The sequence below is a fragment of the Trichomycterus rosablanca genome, chromosome 7 (genome assembly GCF_030014385.1).
Source record: "Trichomycterus rosablanca isolate fTriRos1 chromosome 7, fTriRos1.hap1, whole genome shotgun sequence".
In the NCBI taxonomy this organism is placed as follows: domain Eukaryota; kingdom Metazoa; phylum Chordata; class Actinopteri; order Siluriformes; family Trichomycteridae; genus Trichomycterus; species Trichomycterus rosablanca.
This window is the reverse complement of record NC_085994.1, coordinates 11,942,018-11,965,138: the sequence shown is the minus strand read 5'-3', so window position 1 is coordinate 11,965,138 and position 23,121 is coordinate 11,942,018. Positions and strand designations below refer to the sequence as shown.

The 23,121-nt window shown below is 38.7% G+C and overlaps 3 protein-coding genes across 4 annotated transcripts in view; 2 read left to right on the top strand and 1 right to left on the bottom strand.

The window, feature by feature from the left end:
* Positions 1–1,042: 1,042 nt before the first annotated feature.
* Positions 1,043–4,442, bottom strand: LOC134317679 (chymotrypsin-like elastase family member 2A). Its single transcript, XM_062998400.1, has 8 exons — positions 4,403–4,442; positions 4,176–4,264; positions 3,978–4,075; positions 3,712–3,834; positions 2,773–2,909; positions 1,886–2,031; positions 1,216–1,368; positions 1,043–1,126 (listed from the first exon to the last, which is right to left on the bottom strand). Exons 1-8 carry the CDS (start codon positions 4,440–4,442, stop codon positions 1,109–1,111), a joined length of 804 nt encoding a protein of 267 aa, XP_062854470.1. The 3' UTR covers positions 1,043–1,108.
* A 2,179-nt stretch (positions 4,443–6,621) lies between these two features.
* On the top strand, positions 6,622–10,355 carry LOC134317678 (chymotrypsin-like elastase family member 2A). Its single transcript, XM_062998399.1, has 8 exons — positions 6,622–6,661; positions 6,891–6,979; positions 7,454–7,551; positions 8,187–8,309; positions 8,519–8,655; positions 9,185–9,330; positions 9,775–9,927; positions 10,038–10,355. The coding sequence occupies exons 1-8, from the start codon at positions 6,625–6,627 to the stop codon at positions 10,053–10,055; spliced, it is 801 nt and encodes a 266-aa protein (XP_062854469.1). The 5' UTR covers positions 6,622–6,624; the 3' UTR covers positions 10,056–10,355.
* Positions 10,356–15,186: 4,831 nt separating this feature from the next.
* Positions 15,187–23,121, top strand: part of fhad1 (forkhead-associated (FHA) phosphopeptide binding domain 1) — a 35,305-nt gene continuing 27,370 nt past the window's right edge. The window contains exons 1-12 of one of the 2 annotated variants that reach the window (XM_062998986.1): positions 15,187–15,582; positions 16,152–16,358; positions 16,672–16,849; positions 19,659–19,747; positions 19,914–20,108; positions 20,587–20,710; positions 20,937–21,067; positions 21,162–21,239; positions 21,324–21,428; positions 22,533–22,640; positions 22,734–22,802; positions 22,944–23,096. In XM_062998986.1, coding sequence (XP_062855056.1) covers positions 15,487–15,582; positions 16,152–16,358; positions 16,672–16,849; positions 19,659–19,747; positions 19,914–20,108; positions 20,587–20,710; positions 20,937–21,067; positions 21,162–21,239; positions 21,324–21,428; positions 22,533–22,640; positions 22,734–22,802; positions 22,944–23,096 — 1,533 coding nt within the window. In that variant the 5' untranslated portion in view covers positions 15,187–15,486. Of the gene's footprint in view, positions 15,583–16,151; positions 16,359–16,671; positions 16,853–19,658; positions 19,748–19,913; positions 20,109–20,586; positions 20,711–20,936; positions 21,068–21,161; positions 21,240–21,323; positions 21,429–22,532; positions 22,641–22,733; positions 22,803–22,943; positions 23,097–23,121 lie in introns of both variants that reach the window. The other variant, XM_062998984.1, reaches the window with a different exon arrangement.

The window sequence follows — 23,121 nt, the reverse complement described above, 5'->3', positions numbered from 1 at the left end:
TTACATTATAACTGTTTACATTTATACTAACAGTATAGGTATAACTATTTTTGTTTCATACTACTTCAAATATTGTGAATATATATAAAACTGTGAGCAACCTATCTGCATTTTGCATGTTTTGGGAGGGACCCATAGTAAACTCATGCAGATAAGAACATGCCAAAACTCTCACAAACAGGGACTCACAAACAGGGACTCACTCACTCACTTTCACTCACTCACTGTCTTAACCGCTTATCCAGTTAGGGTCGCGGGGGGCAGGGGGTGGTGCTGGAGCCTATCCCAGCTTTTCAATGGGCGCAAGGCACACAGTAACACCCGGGATGGGGTGCCAGTCCATCACAGGGCATACACACACATACACACACCCATTCAAATAGGGCAATTCAGTGTCTCCAATTAACCTGACTGCATGTTTTTGGACTGTGGGAGGAAACCAGAGCTCCCGGAGGAAACCCACGCAGACATGGGGAGAACATGCAAACTGCATGTTCTGCATGTTCTGCACAGAAAGGACCCGGACCGTCCCGCCTGGGGATCGAACCCATGACCTTCTTGCTGTGAGGTGACAGTGCTACCCACTGAGCCACTGTGCCGCCCATGAGCAGGGACTATGTTTGCAAACTTTGTACACAGGTCCCTTAAACCCCAGTGCCACAAAGCACCCACACTACTCATTCACTACCAGTCAGTGTATGGAGAGAGTATAGTATGCGATATGACCTTTTCTTATTCAAAACTAAAATAAAATATTTTGTGGACACTCCACACCAACTTTAGCAGATCAATTAAATTTTTGTCACATTTTTGAAATTGCATTTTAACATTTGTAAACTGGGATTCTTCATCATACCCCAAATTTATTTAAATAAATAAATAAATAATTTGGTAGTTCATAACTCTAGTTTAGTTTTCGCACTCAGAACTCAGTCTGTACCTTGTATTAGGTCATGTAAACAGGCATGTAAGGCCTGAAACCTGCATCATATTTATCTGAAATACTTTTGAAAGGCAAATATAAATGCACCCACAGAACTACTTTCAAAAAGATGTTTTATTGTTTTTTGTGAATGACAAGGAGACCACACCCATACCCATGCTGTCCTTAATTGCTGGCCATGGCCTGAAAACAGAGCAAACAGTAAATTTAGAGAGAGTTAGAGATTGTTAGATCTTATTTTAGAAAGGTGGTACACTGGTTATTGAACTTACTTTGCTGATCCAGTCCATGTAGGAGCTGACTTGGGTGAAGACAGTGGGCTTCTTGGGGTAGTTGCAGCTCAGGCCAGAGCCGAAGCTCACAATACCATGGACCTCCCAGGCACCAGCAGTATTCTGGCAGTTCAGGGGACCACCAGAATCACCCTAAATAACAAAACAAAGAGGGTGATTAAGCAGACTAGCTCCAGGCATCAAAACCCTGACCTAAACACATACTAGATTTCCTTCTTTCAATAAGTGTCATCTTGGACAGAATGACTATGCATTTATGGAGTAATATACAAAGGACACATATTGATGTGAAACATCAGATACCCATTAAGGAGAAATGTTCAAATGAATTGCATGAGTTGCTTCAAATCGAAAAAGGTAGGTCCTGTTAATTTCATAATTGTTTGCCTAATTTGATTGCTTGTTATCAACCACCTAGTTTTAGTTGTCTCCAAGAGAGAATGATGTCTGTGTATAGCTGCAACAACCAAAGTTAAAGCTTGTTTCACAGACATTCCACAACATACAATGTACAATAAATGTTTAAACATTTCAATATCATGTCATGTAGCAGTTCTATTTTGTACATTATTTTGACCATATCATCCGTAACATATCTCAGTTCAGTTTTTCTGTACCATTTCACAGACGCTATAGATCAACAACTTACGTTGCAACCAGAAACAATGCCATCTCCTCCAGCGCAGACCATGGTGTCCTTAACCTGAGAGCCCCACCAGTCAGGCTTAGTGCAGGTAGCGTAGTCAACCACAGGAAGAAGAGCCTGTTGCAGCATATCAGCAATGGGACCTCCAGCTATAGAAAGATCAGATAAAGGACCAAGTATTAGTCTGATGACATCCAACATTACAACCTAATTTGTATTGTTTTTGCTCCATTTCTATTATTTTTGCTCCAATATGGAACTTTGTGGGATTTGTTCAAATACTGTTTTGTTGAGCTTGGGTAGCCTGACCTAGCCGGGCACCCACACAGGCCTGATTGGGAGAAAATTTATTGAATTTATTACCGCTGTAAAGTTGCCCCATTGCTGTTGGGTCGAGGTGCCTGCACTAGTGCTGGATTAACTGGAAAGCTTAGACTGTCGCTCTTTACGCAATACAGCTCTCTATAAAATTTTACTGCAGGTAGATGCAGTTGGCGACCTTGTGTGTGTGGTGTGATAGAGGATTGGGACTAGATTAGGAACAAATAAAAGGACAAATACATTAAGTTGCTGCAACATCACATTTTGTAACCATGAATGTGGCACAAGCTCTTTTGTGGTTTTGTGGTATGAAATGATATTATTTTCTGTGTGAAAAGCAGCATCATGTTGTAAAATATCTGACTACTGACTAATAATACTACTTTTATGAAATGTTATGTAATGCAGCAATAAGCCTAACTATTGTAACTATTGTTGGAGCTTTATAGTGTTTTATAGTGTATTGTGTGTATAACTGAATGCTTACAAATTATAAATTTTTTTTGTACATATTGTTGCTAATGTAAATGTTTATTCTAATGTCCAGTATTGCTATAAAGAAAACTTACTCTTCATGCGTCCCCAGCCGGTGACGTAGCAAGGAGCATTATGGGCCAAAATGAAGCCAGCCTCGGGAAGACAAGCAGGCATGATGGTGTCACCAATGGGAGCAGGAGTCTCAAGCTTCACCAGGGCGATGTCATTACTTTTGTAGGATGGGTGAAAAATCAAAAGCAGCGTTGTTAGTTTATAGGAATCATTTTAATTATTTATTTACTTTATTCTGCAGACATTTTCAACAGTGCTTTGTCATGTGATTATGCAGAGTAGAGGTAGAGAAAGATGTTAGGGCTACCACTATAAAACAACCTTAATGAATCTTGGCATAGATTGTATAATTCTCTCCAACTTTGCTGGAACAGTGAAGAAACATTGTTTCATAAGATTTTTCTTGCACAAGCTTTTGATAATGGTGGTAGATCCACATCAGGTCATAGCTTTCCATAGCTTTCAATGTGTTCATTGCTTCTATATATTCTAGATACTGTCTGAGGTATTTACAGGTTATCACTGTGCCCACATGGGTTTCTTCTAGGTTATCCAATGTCCTTAGAACATATAATAGCTGTCTTAAATTGAAACTGGATGAGTTTGGCATGTCCTGCAGTGCCCTTTCCTAGGTGCATCTCCACTTCCCCCAGTGTGTTTGGGCTCAGGACTCACCCTGATTCTAGTCTTAATGAAGTTGTTACTTACACATGAATAATAATCTAAATCCAAATTTAAGGGTCAATAAAACCTACTCATCATTTTTATACATTGTTAATTGTACACGATGTATATAACTGTACACCTGTCTGAAAGTATCTGTATATGTATAAAGTACATGTTTCCCCAGTCATCTATTTCTACAGTTTGTCACCTTTTGTGGTGAAATACAGGTTCAGCTCACATATCTTGCATATCTGATTATTTACATTTCTGTTTTACGTATTTTGTTCTTTTACCGGATGAACAAGGAACTCCACTTCTCATGGACAATGATCTTGGCAGCAGGGATGGCCACAGAACCGTCCTCAACCTCTTTCAGGTTGTGTTTACCCAGCTCAACCCTGTAAGTTCTGCTATTGCTGCAGGAGACACAACCAATGGAAAGTGTCAAAAAAGGGAAGTAAAATTCACTTTCTGTGATTAACTTACAAACTACAGATATGTATCTCACAGAACCTTTGAGCATCCCATAATCATAACGTTATTCATAAATCGTACTAACCTAATGCAGTGAGCAGCAGTCAGAACCCACTGGCTAGAGATCAGGGTTCCTCCACAGGTGTGGTACCATTTTCCACTGCTGGTGTACTGGAGAGAGATCTGTGGAAGCAAAGAGGTAAGTGTAGTAACATACATGTAAGATATTACAGTTTTAACAGTATTTACAGTATGTGTAGGCATGAAAAATATGTTTTTTTACCTGCCAGGGCCAGCTGTGGGGACGCACATCCTCACCCCCTACAACCCTCTTTACAATGGGAGGGAAGGTGGGCAATCCACACCCATAAACTGAAGAGAAGGACAATTTTTAGTGGACTTTATTATTTATTTTCTTTGTATTATTGTGTGAAGACATTTGAACTTTGCAAAAAATAATTGTATGAAATAAAGTAAATGATCATATGCAAAAGAAACAGGAGCCCCTACCTCCGACAACCAGAACAGCTAGGACCACAAACTTCATCATGTTTGTATCTTCCACTTCTGCTGTCGCTCAGGAGTTTATATAGTTTGAGACCCACTGAAAATTGAAACATTGAGTGGAAAAACAAATAAAAACAGTGTGGAATTTTACCTTGATCTGCTGTATATCTAATCAGTATTAGGTCACACAGAGCTCTCAGTTAACATCTGGTATTTTGCTAGATTTTCACATATTTTGATAGCTTGAGAATTCTCCTCATTGTGGATCATTCACCTTTACTTGTAACAACAGTGTATAATAAATAACGCTTACATACACGTGCAACCCCAAATCAGAAAAATTGGGACAGCATGGAAAATGCAAATAATAAAAAAAAACAGAGTTTCTTACATTTACTTTGACTTTTTAATTTGATTGCAGACAGGATGAACCTGAGATATTTTGTATTTTATCTGCTCAGCTTCATTTCATTTATTAATAAACATCCATTCCTGCATTTCAGGCCTGCAACAGTAAAGCATTTACCACTTTATAATGTTGCCATTCCTTTTCACCACACTTAAAAGACGTTTTGGCACCGAGGGTACCAAGCAATTTGGTGTTTTAGCTTTTATTTTGTCCCATTCTTCTTGCAAACACGTCTTAAGATGTGTAACAGTATGGGGTCGTCATTGTCGCATTTTTCATTTCAATATTCTCCACACATTCTCTATTGGGGACGGGTCAGGACTGCAGGCAGGCCAGTCCAGTACCCGTACCCTCTTCTTCCGCAGCCATGTCTTTGTAATGTGTGCAGCATGTGGCTTTGCATTGTCTTGTTGAAAAATGCATGGACCTGGAATGCTTATTCATGTGACAACAATACACGTTTCCACTGTGTGATGGTCCTAGATGCCTCAGAGCCCAGAGAAGTCGATGCCGCTTCTGGACATGGTTAACATAAGGCTTTTTTTTGCACAGTAAAGTTATAAGTAACATTTGTGCATGTTATTCTGTATTGTAGAGCTTGACAAAGGTTTGCCAAAGTAATCCCTTGCACATGTGGTTATATCAGCTGTTGTTGAGTGGTGGTTCTTGATGCAGTGCTGTCTGAGGGATCGAAGATCATGGGTGTTCAGCTTAAGCTCGTGCTTATGGCCTTTACGCACTGAAATTCCTCCCGATTCCTTAAATCGTTCAATGATGTTATGAACTGTAGAGGGAGAAATATGCAAATCCCTTCTAATCTTTCCTCGAGGTACATTGTTTTTAAAAATTTCAATAATTTTCTCACGCATTTGTTGACAAACTGGAGATGCTCTGGCCATGCTCATCAAAGACTCAGACTTTCCTGGATGCTACTTTTATACCAAACCATGATTACAATCACCTGTTGACATCACCTGTTTGGAATCACATCATTATTTATTTTTTTCACCTCATCACTAACCCTAAATTGTCCCCATCCCAACTTTTTTGAGAGCACTGAATGAGAGCACTGATCTCTAGTTAATAAAAGGTGCTAAAGGTGAAACAATCAGTTATTAAGGGAATGGTTACTTTTTTCCACGTAGGGGACATTGGTGTTGCATAAACATTTTATTTAAGTAATTAAAATATTTTTTAAATTATGTTTTCTGATTTATTATATGTTATTCCAATATATTATGTATGATTTAGTCTAACAATTATGCAAATATAGACAAAACATTTTGTAGGTAAATGATGTGTCATAGTTAATTGTCGTGTGGTTTGACCCTATTTAAAAATTATTACTATTATTGTTATTATTGTTATTATTATTATAGTATATATCTCAGGTTCATAATGTCTGCAATCAAATAAAAGTCAAAGTACATGTAAGAAACTTGTTTTTTTATTATTTGCATTTTCCATGCTGTCCCAACTTTTTCTGATTTGGGGTTGTATTATTATTATTAGTTTCTGGATGTTGTGATCTTTATAAAATGACAAACCAACTTTATTTCATTTTTAAAATGCTACGTACAACAACTTTGCACTTATGTTCAAAAGCCTTCTATAGCATATTGATGTCACCTGTGCATTTTACATGGGAAATGTGCCAGTACAAAGATAAAGCAAGTATTTTGGCACATTTGATCTACAGTATTGCTGGCCATGTGCCATAATGCAGGTGGACTTGAGACGTCAGTGGATTGTGCGACAAGGTTGAAGATCTGAGGTATATAAGGAGTAACCTGGCGGCAGCCACCACAAACTCACCATGAAACTCCTGATCTTGGCTTTGTTCATTGCCGGTGGTAAGAGTCTTTACCTTATTTTTTATTTATCCTCTAGATTCTTTTTAAAGCATTTGTAAGTCATTCATGTTAGTGCTTGAATGAAGATATTAGTTATATTAGCATTAATACATCTTGTATGTGTAATTTCTTCAAAAAAGTCTTCTTCAATAGCATTACTTGATGCATTTAAAAGCATTTCTTTCTTGTTCTTTAAGTTTGTATAATAATGTGTGAATATTTTGGACAGCCTACGGATGTGGGCTGCCAACTTTTCCACCTGTGGTAAACAGGGTTGTTGGAGGCGATGATGTTAGAGCTAACAGCTGGCCCTGGCAGGTAATGTATAAAACCTGAGTTTTAAATCATCACTGCTGTATTACACATTTTGCATTGCATTTTAACATGTTTTCCATAGTAGAACAGAAGTGTGTATTCAGTGGACACATTTTTGTAAGCGTTTTTTAAATAATAGTACCCTGAAGATTACGAATCAGAATAGGCAGTGTGTCTGTGACAAATGTTCTGTTTCATGTTACTGCTGCTGAGCCAGTTAGCAGGTTTGGACATTGCATACAATTATACTGCATATTAAATCAATGAACTATTTTTTAACTTTAGTATAATAATAATAATAATATCACGTCTGGTCATTAACTAGCACAATACAGATCAATGCGGATCAATCACTGAACAAAGTAGATCATTAAAAAGTGGGACAGCATTAAGAATATTAGTGTCGTGTTTCAGTCAACATGGTATAAGGACAAAGTTAATTAAAGTATATTTCTCAATTTCTTCTCCACATTGCAGATCTCTCTGCAGTACAAGAGTGGAAGCTACTTCTACCATACCTGTGGCGGAACTCTTATCTCAGACCAGTGGGTTCTTACTGCTGCTCACTGCATTGGGTAAGAAAGCTGTTTGTCTCTTGTGTTTGTTTAGTTCTTTATTCTGAATAACTTTGTTATTAGATCTATAAATGTGCATGATTTCTTGTTTTACCTGCTATTTTTAACAGTAAGCCTGCTGTAATATGGATCGTACTATTAGTAATACAGTAATATTAGTCTATCTTTTACACTGTAAAATGTGTTACCTGAAACGGACTTAATTTAAATGTGTATTTTTAATAAAATAAAATACACTTGACAATTAATAGTATGTGGGCATGCCTCCTAATGACTTCATACCCTACCAGCAAAACATAGTTACATAAAGATGAGAGATTGAGATAGTTTGGGTATGTGCAGAGGAGGGGTGAGAGTTTGGGAGAAGTAACTTCAGTGGCCTACAAAAAGCCCTGACCTCAATCCCATTAAACCATTGATTGATAATAAATTTAATCCTAGATATAATTATTTGATCCTAGATAGATGATTTACACATTTAAGGTAACACTTGTTATTAGTGTAAGCAGTCTAATACAAATACATAATACAATAAAACAGATCTGATGTGGTGTCTATAATGCATGAGCCAAAATAAATAAATTGTATATGAATTTAGATTTACTAAACCTTGTTTGATGTTTGTGGCCAAGCAGTAGCCGAACATACAGAGTATACCTGGGCAAGCACAGTCTGGATTCTGACAATGAGAAAGGCTCAATTGCAATGAGTGTTGAAAAGATCGTTGTCCACCCACAGTGGGATTCCTATAATATCAGGTTGGTATGTTTATTGTACCTTCTAAATCATCTCATCTTTAGGTTTATTTCAGTAAAACCTAAAATAGAACCACTGAGTATTAGTTATATTAAGTAAACCAATTGTAATACAATATTCATGCTTGGATTTTATTTAACATTTAAATAAGATATTCTAAAACATAATCATGCCGTTCAACTAATGTGCTGTCTGTGTGCACATATTTCAGAAATGACATCGCCTTGATCAAGCTTCAGACCCCTGTGCAACTTTCTGACACCATTATGCCTTCCTGTTTGCCTGATGAAGGAAATGTCCTGCCCGATGGTGCCCCCTGCTATGTCACTGGCTGGGGTCGTCTTTGGAGTGAGTAGCCCTTTATCAGTCATTGTGATTAGATATGTTAATATTTGTCTTTTTTTTTTACCAAAAATCAATCCTATATTTATTTTTCATTGTATAAACTTTTAAAAAGTAGTAAAAATGTACTGCAATGTCAAAAACTAAATAGTAAGATTTAAAAGTAATTATACCTCTTGTAATAATAAGACTCGATTTTATCTAATAAAACACCTTACCTTGCCAACTCATGTAATTTACTAATAGTCAGCAGTTCCAGAAATTACTTAAGTGACTACAGCTGGGGGCAGTAAATCAGCAGTATCCAAGTTATTACATACCATGGTAGAAAATTATTTGATAAAGTGTAAGCTTTGTTTGTAGAATTTGGAAGTTCAAGTTTGCTTTTCTCAGTCATGACAAAAACATCAAATATGAGGTCAAAAGTTCTTCAGGGCCAATTGTACCAACAGTGGGAAGATTAGCATATGCACAGTTGTGCAGGTCACACCCATGCCAAATTTAAAAGTAGTGTAACATCTATTTTTTTCATCAGCTGGAGGTCCAATTGCTGATATTCTGCAGCAGGCTCTGTTGCCTGTGGTTAGCCATGCTACCTGCTCTAGGTTTGACTGGTGGGGAAACCTGGTTACTGAGAAAATGGTGTGTGCTGGAGGAGATGGTCAGCTGGCCAGCTGCAACGTAAGTTACCTACCTAATATGTTTCCTAACTGGTCTACTGCATTATGAGAGTGGTATGAGAGATCACAATTGACCCGAGCAAGACTGGCATTCCTTGATTTCCAGGCAATCAAAGTGATACTAGCTATTAGCAAACATCTGCAAGCTTATCTATACCCAACAGCCCACAAGATTAGTTACTGCAAAGTACTGTAACAGGTAAAAAGAAGTTAATGAATGAGAACTGTCATTTTTTCACAGAGCAACACACAGCGAAAAATACACTGGGGTAACACATATATGGGGCAATTTACACCTGGGAAAATTTAAATTATCCAGTCCACCTTTTGCATGTTTTTGGGAGGTGGGAGGAAAAGTACCTGGAAAAAAAAACCCATGTAACTGTCAGAGTGAACAAACAATTGACAAAACCTTGACATGCGTGTTTGTAATGATCTTGTACAGGGTGACTCTGGTGGCCCATTGAACTGCCAGAGACCTGATGGTTCCTGGGAGGTTCAAGGTGTGGTGAGTTTTGGCTCCAGTCTTGGCTGCAACTACTACAAGAAGCCTTCTGTATTTACTCGTGTCTCTTCCTACATTTCCTGGATCAACAATGTAAGGCCACTTACACTTAATCTTACACATTTTTATTTTCGTACGTGTAGTTTCTGATTTCTTTTATAGTGTGCAAGGTTAAACACTAATTGGTTTTCCTTCTTTTCTAGGTGATGACCACAAACTAAGGTGTACCTCATATAAATGTTTAATCATTTAAAGAAGATTATGGACGGAGCACACCCACCACCCTAGGCTCTCAAATTGTTGATTTTATCAATAAAAATAATTAGTATTTTCTTTAATAAACTTAGAAAGCTATTATAAAATGAAATTTTGAATAACAATGAATCCTAAAATGTACCTCATTAAATGCATCCAAATAAAGACCTCATTTTCGGACTTTTTTGTTTACTGTTGATGCATGCTCAATAATCCAGGTACACAAATCCACAAAGTTGAATCAGTTCATCTGGACACAAGTTTGTTGTAGAGATACATTTCGTCACTCAATCTGAATGACTGAATAAACTTTGTGGTTTTTTGTTTACTGTGTTCTGTTTTCTGTGTTCAATTAAATTTTTTTGTGTTAGTGCATGAAGCTGAAACCAGTGAGAGGGACATGAGTATTTAATTACTTTTTGAACTTAATTCAAAAATTTTTTATTTAATAAACTTTCAGTGTATAAATCCACCTTAGACTTACACACAATCTCTTTTAGATTTACATTTTCGGCATTTAGTGGACACTTTTATCCAAAGCGACCTACAGTTGTGACAGTATACAATCCAAGCAATTGAGGGTTAAGGGCCTTACTCAAGGGCCCAACAATGGCAACCTGGCAGTGGTGGGGCTTGAACCTGTAACCTTACATTTACAATTTTGGCATTTAGCTGACGCTTTTTTCCTAAGCAACTTACAGTACCATGAGTCAATTCTCTAAGCAATTGAGAGTTAAGGGCCTTGCTCAAGGGCCTAACAATGGCAACCTGGCAGTGGTGGGGCTTGAACCGGCAACCTTCTGATTACTGAACCAGTACCTTAACCACTAGGCTACAGCTTCCCTTCTTTTGATTTTTTCTTTAAAAAAGTTGTAGATAATTCTGTTGCAAAAATTTGTAGTAGGCTACCCTCTGTGTACTACATTGTAGAATGGTCTGAGACATGTGTGTTCTAAAACATTTAGTTATAATAATAATAATAATAATACATTTTATTTATATAGCGCTTTTCAAGATACTCAAAGACGCTTTACATAAGACAAATAATCAAAACAAATACGTACATACACCATACAAATCATAGTACAAAATCAAAATAGTACATCAACATCAAGAATAATTAAGATAAAAACAAAGAGAGCAGCATAAGACAGTTCATTAAAAATTAGCTAAATTATGAGAGAGAACAACAAATATAGAACAATTTCTTAAAATTAGACAGAAACAGGACAGATTTACATGCAATCAGGAAACTGAAAACTTTACAAGTTTTAGGATCTAGGACTTCACATTTCTGTCGTGATCTAAGTATAAAAACTATTAAAAAGAATAGCAAAAATAAAAGCATTTATTTTGTGTTGTTACAAGTTAAATGCCACTCTGAATAGATGAGTTTTGAGAAGTGACTTGAATTTGGACAGGTCAGGACAATCTCGTAGGTGTTTGGGGAGAGCATTCCATAAAGATGGAGCAGCTATGGAAAAGGCCCTGTCACCCCAGGTCCGGTGCTTGGTCCTAGAGGGTATGGACAGTAGGTTAGCCTCAGAAGAGCGAAGGCTACGGGAGGGAATGTGCTGATGGAGCAGGTCGGTGAGGTAGGATGGGGCCTGATTATGGAGAGCTTTGTGAGTGAATAGAAGAATTTTGAATTGAATGCGTTGAGCAACGGGAAGCCAATGAAGTTTTTGTAGAACAGGTGTAATATGATCACGGGAGCGAGTATGAGTAAGGAGGCGAGCAGCTGAATTCTGGATATACTGAAGTTTTTTTAGTATTTTGTTAGATGTACCATAAAGGATGCTATTGCAATAATCAATTCTGGATGTAATAAAAGCATGAATCAAGGTTTCGGCGGCAGAAAAGGAGAGTGATGGACGTAGACGTGCTATGTTTTTTAGATGAAAGAAAGCAGTTTTGGTGATGTGATTTACATGGCGGTCAAAAGAGAGGTTGCTATCAAAAATTACACCAAGATTTCGGATGTTAGAAGACGGAGACAAAGTGTCATTATCAATGGTAATTTGAAAATTTTTTGTGGTTTTTGCCAGGGTTGTAGGACCTACGATGATCATATCTGATTTTTCACAGTTTAATTTGAGGAAATTAGCTTTCATCCACAATTTCATTTCAGTGATGCAATTTGTCAGAGTGGAGTGAAGTTCAGTATTAATGGATTTGGAGGAGATGTAAAGCTGAATATCATCAGCATAGCAGTGGAAATGTAAACCATGCCGACGTATGATGTCACCAAGGGGGAGCATATAAAGAATAAACAAAAGGGGACCTAACACTGAGCCTTGGGGAACGCCTTGGGACAGTGGAGCAATGGCAGAACTACAATTGTTGATATTAACAAACTGTTGTCTGTTTATGAGATATGACCTTAACCACAAAAGGGCAGTACCAGTGATGTTGACAGAGGATTCAAGGCGGGACAGAAGAATGGAGTGATTAATGGTGTCAAAAGCTGCAGTAAGATCAAGGAGGACGAGAATATTAATTTGTCCAGAGTCTGAGGAAAGAAGAAGGTCATTTGTGACTTTGAGGAGGGCTGACTCAGTGCTGTGCTGGGGGCGGAAACCAGACTGAAATGATTCAAATAGATTATTGGAATTTAGGTGATCTTTGAGCTGTGAGGCAACAACACGTTCCAGTATTTTCGACAGAAATGGAAGATTGGAAATGGGCCGAAAGTTACTCATAATGTTAGAGTCAAGTCCAGGTTTTTTAAGTATGGGAGTAACAGCAGCCAATTTGAGTGATTGAGGGACTGAGCCAGAACTAAGAGAGTAATTGATTATCTCTGTGATAAGTGATGAGATAACTGGAAAACAACCCTTAACAAGTTTGGATGGAGCAGGATCCAAAACACAAGTGGAGCTTCGCATCCCTGTTAAGATCTCAGATAGGTCCAAAAGAGACACAGGTGAGAACTGAGACAGAGGCTGAGTAATAAATTGAGATGAGATAGGCGGAGAAACAGAGATGACAGGGGAAACTGTCAGAAAATTGTGGATATTCTCAACTTTTGTTTGAAAAAATGAGAGGTAAGAGTTACACTTGTCAACTGTAAAGGAATTGGTAGTATTGTCAACTGGTTTGAGAAGTTTATTTATTGTGGAAAAGAGAGTCTTAGGATTTGTTGATCCAGCATGTATGAGTTCGGAATAGTAAGTGGATCGGGCTGCCGTAAGAGCGTCTTTGTAATGTTGAAGATAATCAGAATAAATCTGATAATGTACTGTTAGACCGGTTTTCTTATAAAGTCTTTCAAGCTGGCGTTTACGGGATTTCATTTGGTGAAGCTCAATTGTGTACCATGGTGCGGAATGACTAAATGAAACAAATTTGGTTCTCAAAGGAGCCAGCTCATCAAGACATGAGGCGAGTATGTCATTATAGTAATCGACAAGGTCAGATGAATTACTAGACAGTACAGGACAGACAGACATCTTTTTAACAAGAGAATCTGAGAAAGCAGAGGGAGAGATATATTGAAGATTCCTGAAGGATATTTTACGTTTAGCTCTAGTGATGGGCCTAGTGACCTCAATGTCCATGATGATTGTCAAATGATCAGAGACAGTAAGGTCATGGCTGGACGGCTGATGAACTAGGACACCAGTAGAGCAGACAAGGTCAAGAGTATGACCTTTTTTATGAGTTGGAAAATGTATATGTTGTGTGAAATTAAAACACTGTAACAATTCCAAAAATTCCCTGGCAAATTTACAGTTGTTGTCATCAATATGGATGTTAAAATCACCCATAAGCAGTACAGAGGATGAGAGGGCACTAAGCTGGGTTAAAAAATCTGAAAAATCAGAGAGAAAGGAAGCGTTTGGCTTTGGCGGACGATAAACTACAGCAGTGACCAGAGGAGTAGGCCCTGACAACTTGAAAGCCAGGTGTTCAAAAGAAAGAGCAGCAGGAAAAGACAAAGTGGTTATTTTAATATCATCCCTATAGACTGCAGCAACACCACCACCTCGCCCTTCCATACGAGGTTCATCAATATACGAGTATCCCATTGGCGTGGTCTGATTTAACGTAAAATAATCCAAGGGTTTATGCCAAGTTTCAGTGAGACAGAAAAAGTCTAGTTCACTGTCAGATATAAATTCACTAAGTACAGTACTTTTTGTGTTGAGTGAACGAACATTAAGCAATGCCATTTTCAAGTGGTATTGTTGTGTAGTTGGCTGTGAGGAACGAGGAAGAGAACGGAGATTTGCTAAGTCCACTCCGCGTTTCCCATCCCACTCCGTGGACAGCGTTGTCATGGAGACTACACCGCTACTGGTGTGCAAGGCAGCAGCGCTCTGATGACGTGTTTGCGGAGCGACAGTGCGCACGGCTGACCAGAAGGATGGAATAGCGTTACCGTTTCGAAGATAAACAAGCTTTCTCCGGGAGCCCCTGTGAATATAACGAGGCCGGCGAAGGAGTCCAAGCTGTTTGATGACTGAAATACACGATGGAGTAGTGCAGTTGTTGAACTTCCTCAGCTGGTCAACGGAATAGTTCAACATCGTGCCGATCCCAGGAAAACTCATCCACCGTTCACCACCGGCCGCAGACGCGATGTACAGTAGAAAGAACAAAAAGTATCAAAAGCACAAATAAAAGTATCAAAAGTAACATAAAAGAAATAGATCCACAAGGTGTGTAAAAAGATGAAAACGAAAAACGATAAAAATACAATAAAATACGGTAAAATACGGTAACGGTAGCGGCAGCCAAATGCGCCAGCGTCCACCATCACCATGGCAACGTTTGATATATGTATTGTAGTTATGAAGTAAAGTAACCAGTTGTTTAAATATGTAAAAAAGAAGAACATCTATGGGTCATAACATTGTTAGCTGTTGTTGTGAACGGCTATGCTAAATAACCACACACCATTTGGGAGATAAAAGAGCCGATTCTTTATTGTCCAGCTGAATCATTTGATGTGACTCGTTAAAAACAAGCCAAATGTCCATCGCACCTTGCTAGTGGGCAGTGTGTACACTTAAGAGTGGGCGGAGCTTCTGGAAGCGCGTTGCTATGGTTCTGGTATACAATTCAAACGCTGACGGCAGGTTTTCACCGGAGTCTCTGCTCAGCTCTGGAGGTTTAGAAATACTGGAACTACTTTAACACAAAGAACTGCGAAATAAATACATTTATAAAAAGCAAATATAACTAGATAACATTATTAACAACTTTTACCTGTCACATATGACAGGCAGGACGGCTGTTGTCTGGCTATTTAAAGCGAGGGAGCTTTAGCTACACATGTCCATGATGTGCATTATTTATTTCATATAAAACTTAGTTTAGTTTAAAGCTATTAGTACCATCAGTGATGTGTATTCTCCAGCTGGTTTAAAGGATTCTAGTGAACAGGGTAAAATGAGAGGATATCTTCAAACTTTAAACTGGATCTTTAAACTCCAGCCCAGAAGTACAACAGTGGGAAAACACAAGGATTCAGATCTCTGTCTACAGGTGACTGTTATATGTTTATATTCTGCTCATACAAATGCTTTTAAAAGCTCTTTATTTTTGTATTTAGTACATTGAGTAGGGGGGGGGGGGGGCTGTTGTGCTGGAGCCTATCCCAGCTTTTCAATGGGCGCAAGACACACGGTAACACCCTGGATGAGGCGCCAGTCCATCGCAGTGCAGACACACATACACGCACACACACACACACACACACCCACCCATTGACCTATAGGGCAATTCAGTGTCTCCAATTAACCTGACTGCATGTCTTTGGACTGTGGGAAGAAACCGGAGCCCCCGGAGGGGAAAACATGCAAAAGTGAAAGGACCCGGACCGCCCCATCTGGGGATCGAACAGTTTTATTTTTTGGTTCTTCAGTTATTGTTATTTTGTTTTCTTTTGTTTCCTGGTCTCCTTCAGTATGGTTCACCATCCTATATATCAGATGCTGAACACCCTGTGACACTAAACATTTTACTTAAAAATACTTTAAATTGTAACTTGTAGCAAGTGAAACATATACCAAGCATAAATAAATTATTAAAGTTTTTTTTTTTTTGCATGATAGAATGGTGGTGTGGAAGATCATCATGCTACTATTGAATGGAATGAAACAGAGCACTGCTATGTTCTGAGTGATCTGAACTCCATTCATGGCACCTACGTCAATGACTGTCGCATTCACAATGCAGCCGTACGTCTGTCACCAGGAGACGAGCTTCATTTTGGCTACGGTGGCTCAACCTACAAGCTCTTAGTGGATCCTGCAAACCCGGTTAGTTTATAGCATGTTTGAAACAAAAAGAAATATTTATTTTCTGTTATTTGCACATAATTACAGACATTTTACATTCATGTTTCATGCATATACATGTTTCATAGCTTTTAATGACAGTTACAGGAATGTATTTTGTGATTCCAGTCCGTCAGATATCTGTATGGAACATCTCAAATGAACTGTTAATAAACACTTGTTCACACATTTTCTACAACTCATCCAAGCTAAAGCATGTTTTTGTTGTTAAGGTTTTATCACTGACATTAAGCTTAATGCCTTTTTGTCTTACTCCTTTTGTATATTTACTTAGCTTCCTATTCTGCATGCCCGGTCTGCTGCCTCACCTTCTCGAGTAAAAAGTTGTGCTCACTCCTCTTCTGTTAGCCCTCATCCTCCCAGCAGAACTCGACCAGCGAGTGCAGGAGCTAAACGCACCAGTTTGAGCCCAAAATCTCCAGAGCCCAGACCAACCCAGTCCTTCAAACCAGGTAGTAGTTTGGTTCTCCATCATTTTAATTACTGTGAGAGTGATGTTTAAGGTGGGACAGTTTTTAATGCTCAGGAATACCAAGTAGGTTTAACTCCTACCTCCACCAAGTGGCAACTGTTGGACCCTTGACCAAAGCTCTTAATTCTTAATTTCTTAACTTTAATTTCTAGTAAGTTTGTCTTAAAGCATCAGCTAAATGCTTGAATAAAATGACATTACTTTCTCTTTTTGGAATCCTCTGTGGCATAATAGTTCGGACAAGGTGTTATGTTTTTGCTATTTATCATACTTTTATCATATACAGTGTATCACAAAAGTGAGTACACCCCTCACATTTCTGCAAATATTTCATTATATCTTTTCATGAGACAACACTATAGACATGAAACTTGGATATAACTTAGAGTAGTCAGTGTACAACTTGTATAGCAGTGTAGATTTACTGTCTTCTGAAAATAACTCAACACACAGCCATTAATGTCTAAATAGCTGGCAACATAAGTGAGTACACCCCACAGTGAACATGTCCAAATTGTGCCCAAATGTGTCGTTGTCCCTCCCTGGTGTCATGTGTCAAGGTCCCAGGTGTAAATGGGGAGCAGGGCTGTTAAATTTGGTGTTTTGGGTACAATTCTCTCATACTGGCCACTGGATATTCAACATGGCACCTCATGGCAAAGAACTCTCTGAGGATGTGAGAAATAGAATTGTTGCTCTCCACAAAGATGGCCTGGGCTATAAGAAGATTGCTAACACCCTGAAACTGAGCTACAGCATGGTGGCCAAGGTCATACAGCGGTTTTCCAGGACAGGTTCCACTCGGAACAGGCTTCGCCAGGGTCGACCAAAGAAGTTGAGTCCACGTGTTTGGCGTCATATCCAGAGGTTGGCTTTAAAAAATAGACACATGAGTGCTGCCAGCATTGCTGCAGAGGTTGAAGACGTGGGAGGTCAGCCTGTCAGTGCTCAGACCATACGCCGCACACTGCATCAACTCGGTCTGCATGGTCATCATCCCAGAAGGAAGCTGACGCACAAGAAAGCCCGCAAACAGTTTGCTGAAGACAAGCAGTCCAAGAACATGGATTACTGGAATGCCCTGTGGTCTGACGAGACCAAGATCAACTTGTTTGGCTCAGATGGTGTCCAGCATGTGTGGCGGCGCCCTGGTGAGAAGTACCAAGACAACTGTATCTTGCCTACAGTCAAGCATGGTGGTGGTAGCATCATGGTCTTGGGCTGCATGAGTGTTGCTGGCACTGGGGAGCTGCAGTTCCTTGAGGGAAACATGAATTCCAACATGTACTGTGACATTCTGAAACAGAGCATGATCCCCTCCCTTCGAAAACTGGGCCTCATGGCAGTTTTCCAACAGGATAACGACCCCAAACACAACCTCCAAGATGACAACTGCCTTGCTGAGGAAGCTGAAGGTAAAGGTGATGGACTAAACCCAATTGAGCACCTGTGGCGCATCCTCAAGTGGAAGGTGGAGGAGTTCAAGGTGTCTAACATCCACCAGCTCCGTGATGTCATCATGGAGGAGTGGAAGAGGATTCCAGTAGCAACCTGTGCAGCTCTGGTGAATTCCATGCCCAGGAGGGTTAAGGCAGTGCTGGATAATAATGGTGATCACACAAAATATTGACACTTTGGGCACAATTTGGACATGTTCACTGTGGGGTGTACTCACTTATGTTGCCAGCCATTTAGACATTAATGGCTGTGTGTTGAGTTATTTTTAGAAGACAGTAAATCTACACTGCTATACAAGCTGTACACTGACTACTCTAAGTTATATCCAAGTTTCATTTCTATAGTGTTGTCCCATGAAAAGATATAATGAAATATTTGCAGAAATGTGAGGGGTGTACTCACTTTTGTGATACACTGTATATCCTCTTCAAATTAAAAAATTAAATTCATGGAGAAAAGGTTTTCAGACTGTATTTTAAATGTAGATAAGTAGAGATTACATAAAATAAATCAGGCTCTGAATATTAATGCTGCTGCAGTGAAAATATTGTACTGGGCATTATTATAAAGGATGTTGCCACTGGAAAGATTTAATGCAATAATTAGAAATAATGGTGAAGGTAAAAGACCTTTTTAGACAGGTGCACCTCTAAAATTTCACATTTTGCTGACTAAAGATTAAGCTAAAAGAGCAGCTAGTAGTCACTTAATAAGAGTTGCAGGATGACCTAAAAGCAGCAAGAAAAACACAGAGAACAATACACAGAGAGCAATAGCAGAGCATTAGTGGATGTAGTAGGTGCTAGGCACCCATAACCACCAAACTAGACTAGGCCTATCAAATACAGTAATACTATGCCACAGACCAGTATAATGAACAAATGTGTTACAACTAAATAGCTGTTAAAGAAATTTATGTCACTTAAATGTTACTGTCCTCCATTTGACAGGGGTTTTGGCCAATTTTATTGTACATGTATATAAATAAATAAATAAATGAAGTTGATGGTGATGATATTGATGATTCAGCTGTTTTACTATTGATAGATAACAGCACAAAAGTCAAAATGATAATGGATGGATGGGTTATTTAAACTTTTACCAATATTCTAGAACAGTGCTACAGAAATGCATTGATTTATATGACAATAGGCCCAAAGTACAGAAGAGCACTCCCATGTGTTGTGGATTGATAATTGCCCACGGGTTGCAGGTTGATAACCCTTGTTCTAAAAAAAAAACAATTTTGCTTCTGTGTATGTGGGAAGTCCGTAAGCAGTAAATTGTACCTGTATTAAATGATAGTAAACTACTGTTTCTGATAATTGTAGGATGCTGGGCCAGTAGCACAGGAGGAGGACTCATTTTTAGAAATAACGGCATGTCTAGGAGCTCTAACAGCTTACAAGACTTAATACAGGTGGGTTTAACACAATGTTAATGTAAATGAATGTAAATGAACATAAATGGACCCATAAATAGGCATTGTCATCTTTTTTGTTTGCCATGGTTTGTCTTTTTCCGTATTAAGTTTTCTGTGTATTTTAAATGTGGGTCATTATATTTGGTGTCATTCTTCTATGCAGGAGGAGAGCTGGGTAGGGTGTAATGAGGCTCAGAGAAAGGAGTGTGTGATTGCAGCTCTGAGGGAGGAGATATCAGCACTTCGGATGCAGCTGTCTCAGAACATCCAGAGTGATCCAGACATCAGACACAAGCTCGCCAACCTGGCTAGAGACATAGAGGAGAAAAAAGAGGAGATACAGGAGCTCAAAAAACAGGTGCAGATTAATAAGTAATGTTGATTTTTTTTTTTTGTATAGGGAAGTTTACTAGTATCTAGTGCAATCATAATTCACTCTTACTCACTTTCTTTACTGCTTATCCAATTAGGGTCGCGGGGGGTGCTTTAGCCTATCCCAACTTTTCAATGGGCGCAAGGCACACAGTAACACCCTGGACGGGGCGCCAGTCCATCGCAGGGCAGACACCCATACACAAACACACACCTATTTACCTATAGGGCAATTCAGTGTCTCCAATTAACCTGTTTTTGGACTGTGGGAGGAAACCGGAGCTCCCAGAGGAAACCCCCGCAGACACAAGGAGAACATGCAAACTCCGCACAGAAAGGACCCGGACCACCCCAACTGGGAATCGAACCAAGGACCTTCTTGCTGTGAGCCACCATGCCACCCCAACCATAATTTAGGATGCTTAATGTTTGTCTTTTGGGGGTTTGTGTGTATGTGTTTGTAGATGATGGGTATGCAGATGAGATCTGGTGAGCTCTTTGGGGAAACTGTAGCAGAGAAAAATCTGAGGATCCGCCATCTCAAAGAAGAGGCAGATAAGCTGAAGAGTGAGAAAAGCAAATCAGCAGGTAAAAGTACTGAATTGCATTGTATTAATACTTTTTAAATTAAATATAGTGAGAAAATAAATGAAAGCTCACTCATAATGAAAGTGTAATGGGTGTACATGATCTGCAAGGAGTGGTCATAATAATGTGACTTGACTGTGTATATACAAAAAAACCCCAATAAGATCAACATGGTAAAACCTTAAATGTGTTCTGAACTGTTTTCAATTTGCTCTTTTTACTCCAGCAATGGTGGACAGCTTGCAGAAGGATCTCTCGGCTCGGGAGAAACAGGGACTGAAACTGGCTGCTGAAGTCGACAAACTTAGGCAAGACATCAGATTTAAGGATGCTCAGCTCAGTAACATGACTAACAAGGTTCCTAATTTCTTACCTTGCATTTAGCACCTAATTTAATATTTACATTGTATTGGATTTAAACGCTGAAAGAAATTCTTGTTTTCTTCTATAGCTGTCAAAAATAAAAGAGACTGAAAAACATCAGGAGGAGTTTCTTGCCAGGGAAAAAGAGGTGGAATCTCTTAAAAAGGTGTGCTTGTGTGATCTTATTTGCCCTGTGGTTCATCAGTGCATCTTTTCTTTTTTATTCTAAGTAATCAGTGTTTTTCTGCAGACAGTAGAGCAGTTGAGAGCGACTGTAAAAGAGAAACAGAGAGAAGTGAAGCAGCAGAACACAGAGAGAGACTCACTCAAACACAAACTGGAACAGATGACAAAGGTCAGACGCAACATTCTCAATTTTCATATAGTCAGCCCCCAAATTCGTGGCTCCCTTGGTAAATAATAATCTTTCATTAGCATATGTGCATGCTGAAAAATTTAATGTATTTAAAAAAAAAAAACACCAGCACGAAGTGTCAAGATTATTGGCACACTTGCATTTAGCACTTTTTTGAATCATCCTTTTACCAACATAACACAGAGTCTTCTTCTATAATGATCGATACGATTTGAGAATACATATTATAGACTCTAATAGCTCCCATTATTTTATAAAATTCTTAGATAGTCCAGGGTGCTTGGTTCTCTCTTTTTTAGGTCCCTACACAGGCTTGTAACGGGCAGTTGTAGCCTAGTGGTTAAGGTACTGGTCCAGTAATCAGAAGGTTGCCGGTTCAAGCCTCACCACTGCCAGGTTGCCACTGTTGGGCCCTTGAGCAAGGCCCTTAACCCTCAATTGCTTAGATTGTATACTGTCTTAACTGTAAGTCGCTTTGAATAAAAGTGTCTGCTAAATGCCGAAAATGTAAATGTTACAATAGGATATATAAATAATTAATTCATTGGCTCTTTTACCACTGTTTTATCCTATTTAAGGTCATGGTGGGTACAATTTACTGGGTGAAAGGTGGGTAACACCCTGGACAGAATGCCAGTCCATCACAGTGCAGAGCTAATTGAATACTCAGAAATACAAATAGATACAAGGCCATTATAAACAGTGCACACTGGTTCCAACCGCTGCTTTTTAGTGTCTAGTATGCAGTTTGGAACAAAGCGAATTGCTGCAACCATGTGCTCAGACAAACATAAGGTTAGTACTAGACCTTCAATGATATTTACTTATCCCAGAAACATTGTATCCAAATGGACTTAAGGGATAAAATGTATTATTTTGTTTATTTGAAAAATACAATTCTGAACATCTGAAGATACTCGTTTTATGGATGGTATCATATTTGCACTTGCTTTTACTTCAATAAATCAAAGTAAATAAAAAAAATATCAGAACACATATATCGAGGCTTTTTAAAATTAGGTTGTAAAAGTATGGTTGTATTTGTCTTGGTACCCTCTTTTACATTTGTGTACTGTGGTGTAGGAGCAAACGTCTCTGCAGACAGAGATAAGCAAAGTAAAGCAGATGCAGCAAGACACACTCCATCGAGAAAAAAAAGTTCAAACAGAATTAAGACATACCCAGACAAAGGTGAGTGAGCACTAATATCAAAAGAATGCTTTGTAATTGTTAGATATACATTTACTTACAATAATATGAGTATGCAAATATGTCTCCTTTCAGTTTGAGAATACTTGCAAAACAATTCTAAAGCGTGTACTTCTTACTTCAGAAACAGTATCAGAGGAAAAGGTAATAAAAAATAATCATACTTTAATTTACTGTACACTTAAGCAGTCCTATAATTAGTTCATCCATATATATGTGCAGTATGCTATCAATTTATTATTCCAAACACCCTGTTTAATGATTCAGATTGTGTTTTCTGTGCAGATGCTGGAGCGTTTGCTAGAGCTAGCCGAACAGAAAAAGGTGTTTGCCTGCAGAGTGCACGACTTAGAACAAAATCTTCAGGAACACAATAACATCCAAAGAGTGGTGGACGAAGACACTGAGAAACTCAAGGCCAGACTAGTTGAATTCCAGGTAATGTTACAGCTGCTAGAACAAC

What these genes read in the sequence shown, in the direction of transcription:
- LOC134317679 (XM_062998400.1), bottom strand. Translation starts at nt 4,442, where the DNA reads ATGATGAAGTTTGTGGTCCTAGCTGTTCTGGTTGTCGGAG. An exon ending in CCCACAGCTGGCCCTGGCAG is followed by an intron (nt 4,076 to 4,175) that starts GTAAAAAAACAT and finishes TTGCTTCCACAG; the next exon opens with ATCTCTCTCCAGTACACCAG. An exon ending in GCATTGTTTCTGGTTGCAAC is followed by an intron (nt 1,369 to 1,885) that starts GTAAGTTGTTGA and finishes TTTGTTATTTAG; the next exon opens with GGTGATTCTGGTGGTCCCCT.
- LOC134317678 (XM_062998399.1), top strand. Translation starts at nt 6,625, where the DNA reads ATGAAACTCCTGATCTTGGCTTTGTTCATTGCCGGTG. An exon ending in ACTGCTGCTCACTGCATTGG is followed by an intron (nt 7,552 to 8,186) that starts GTAAGAAAGCTG and finishes GTGGCCAAGCAG; the next exon opens with TAGCCGAACATACAGAGTAT. An exon ending in TGGGATTCCTATAATATCAG is followed by an intron (nt 8,310 to 8,518) that starts GTTGGTATGTTT and finishes CACATATTTCAG; the next exon opens with AAATGACATCGCCTTGATCA.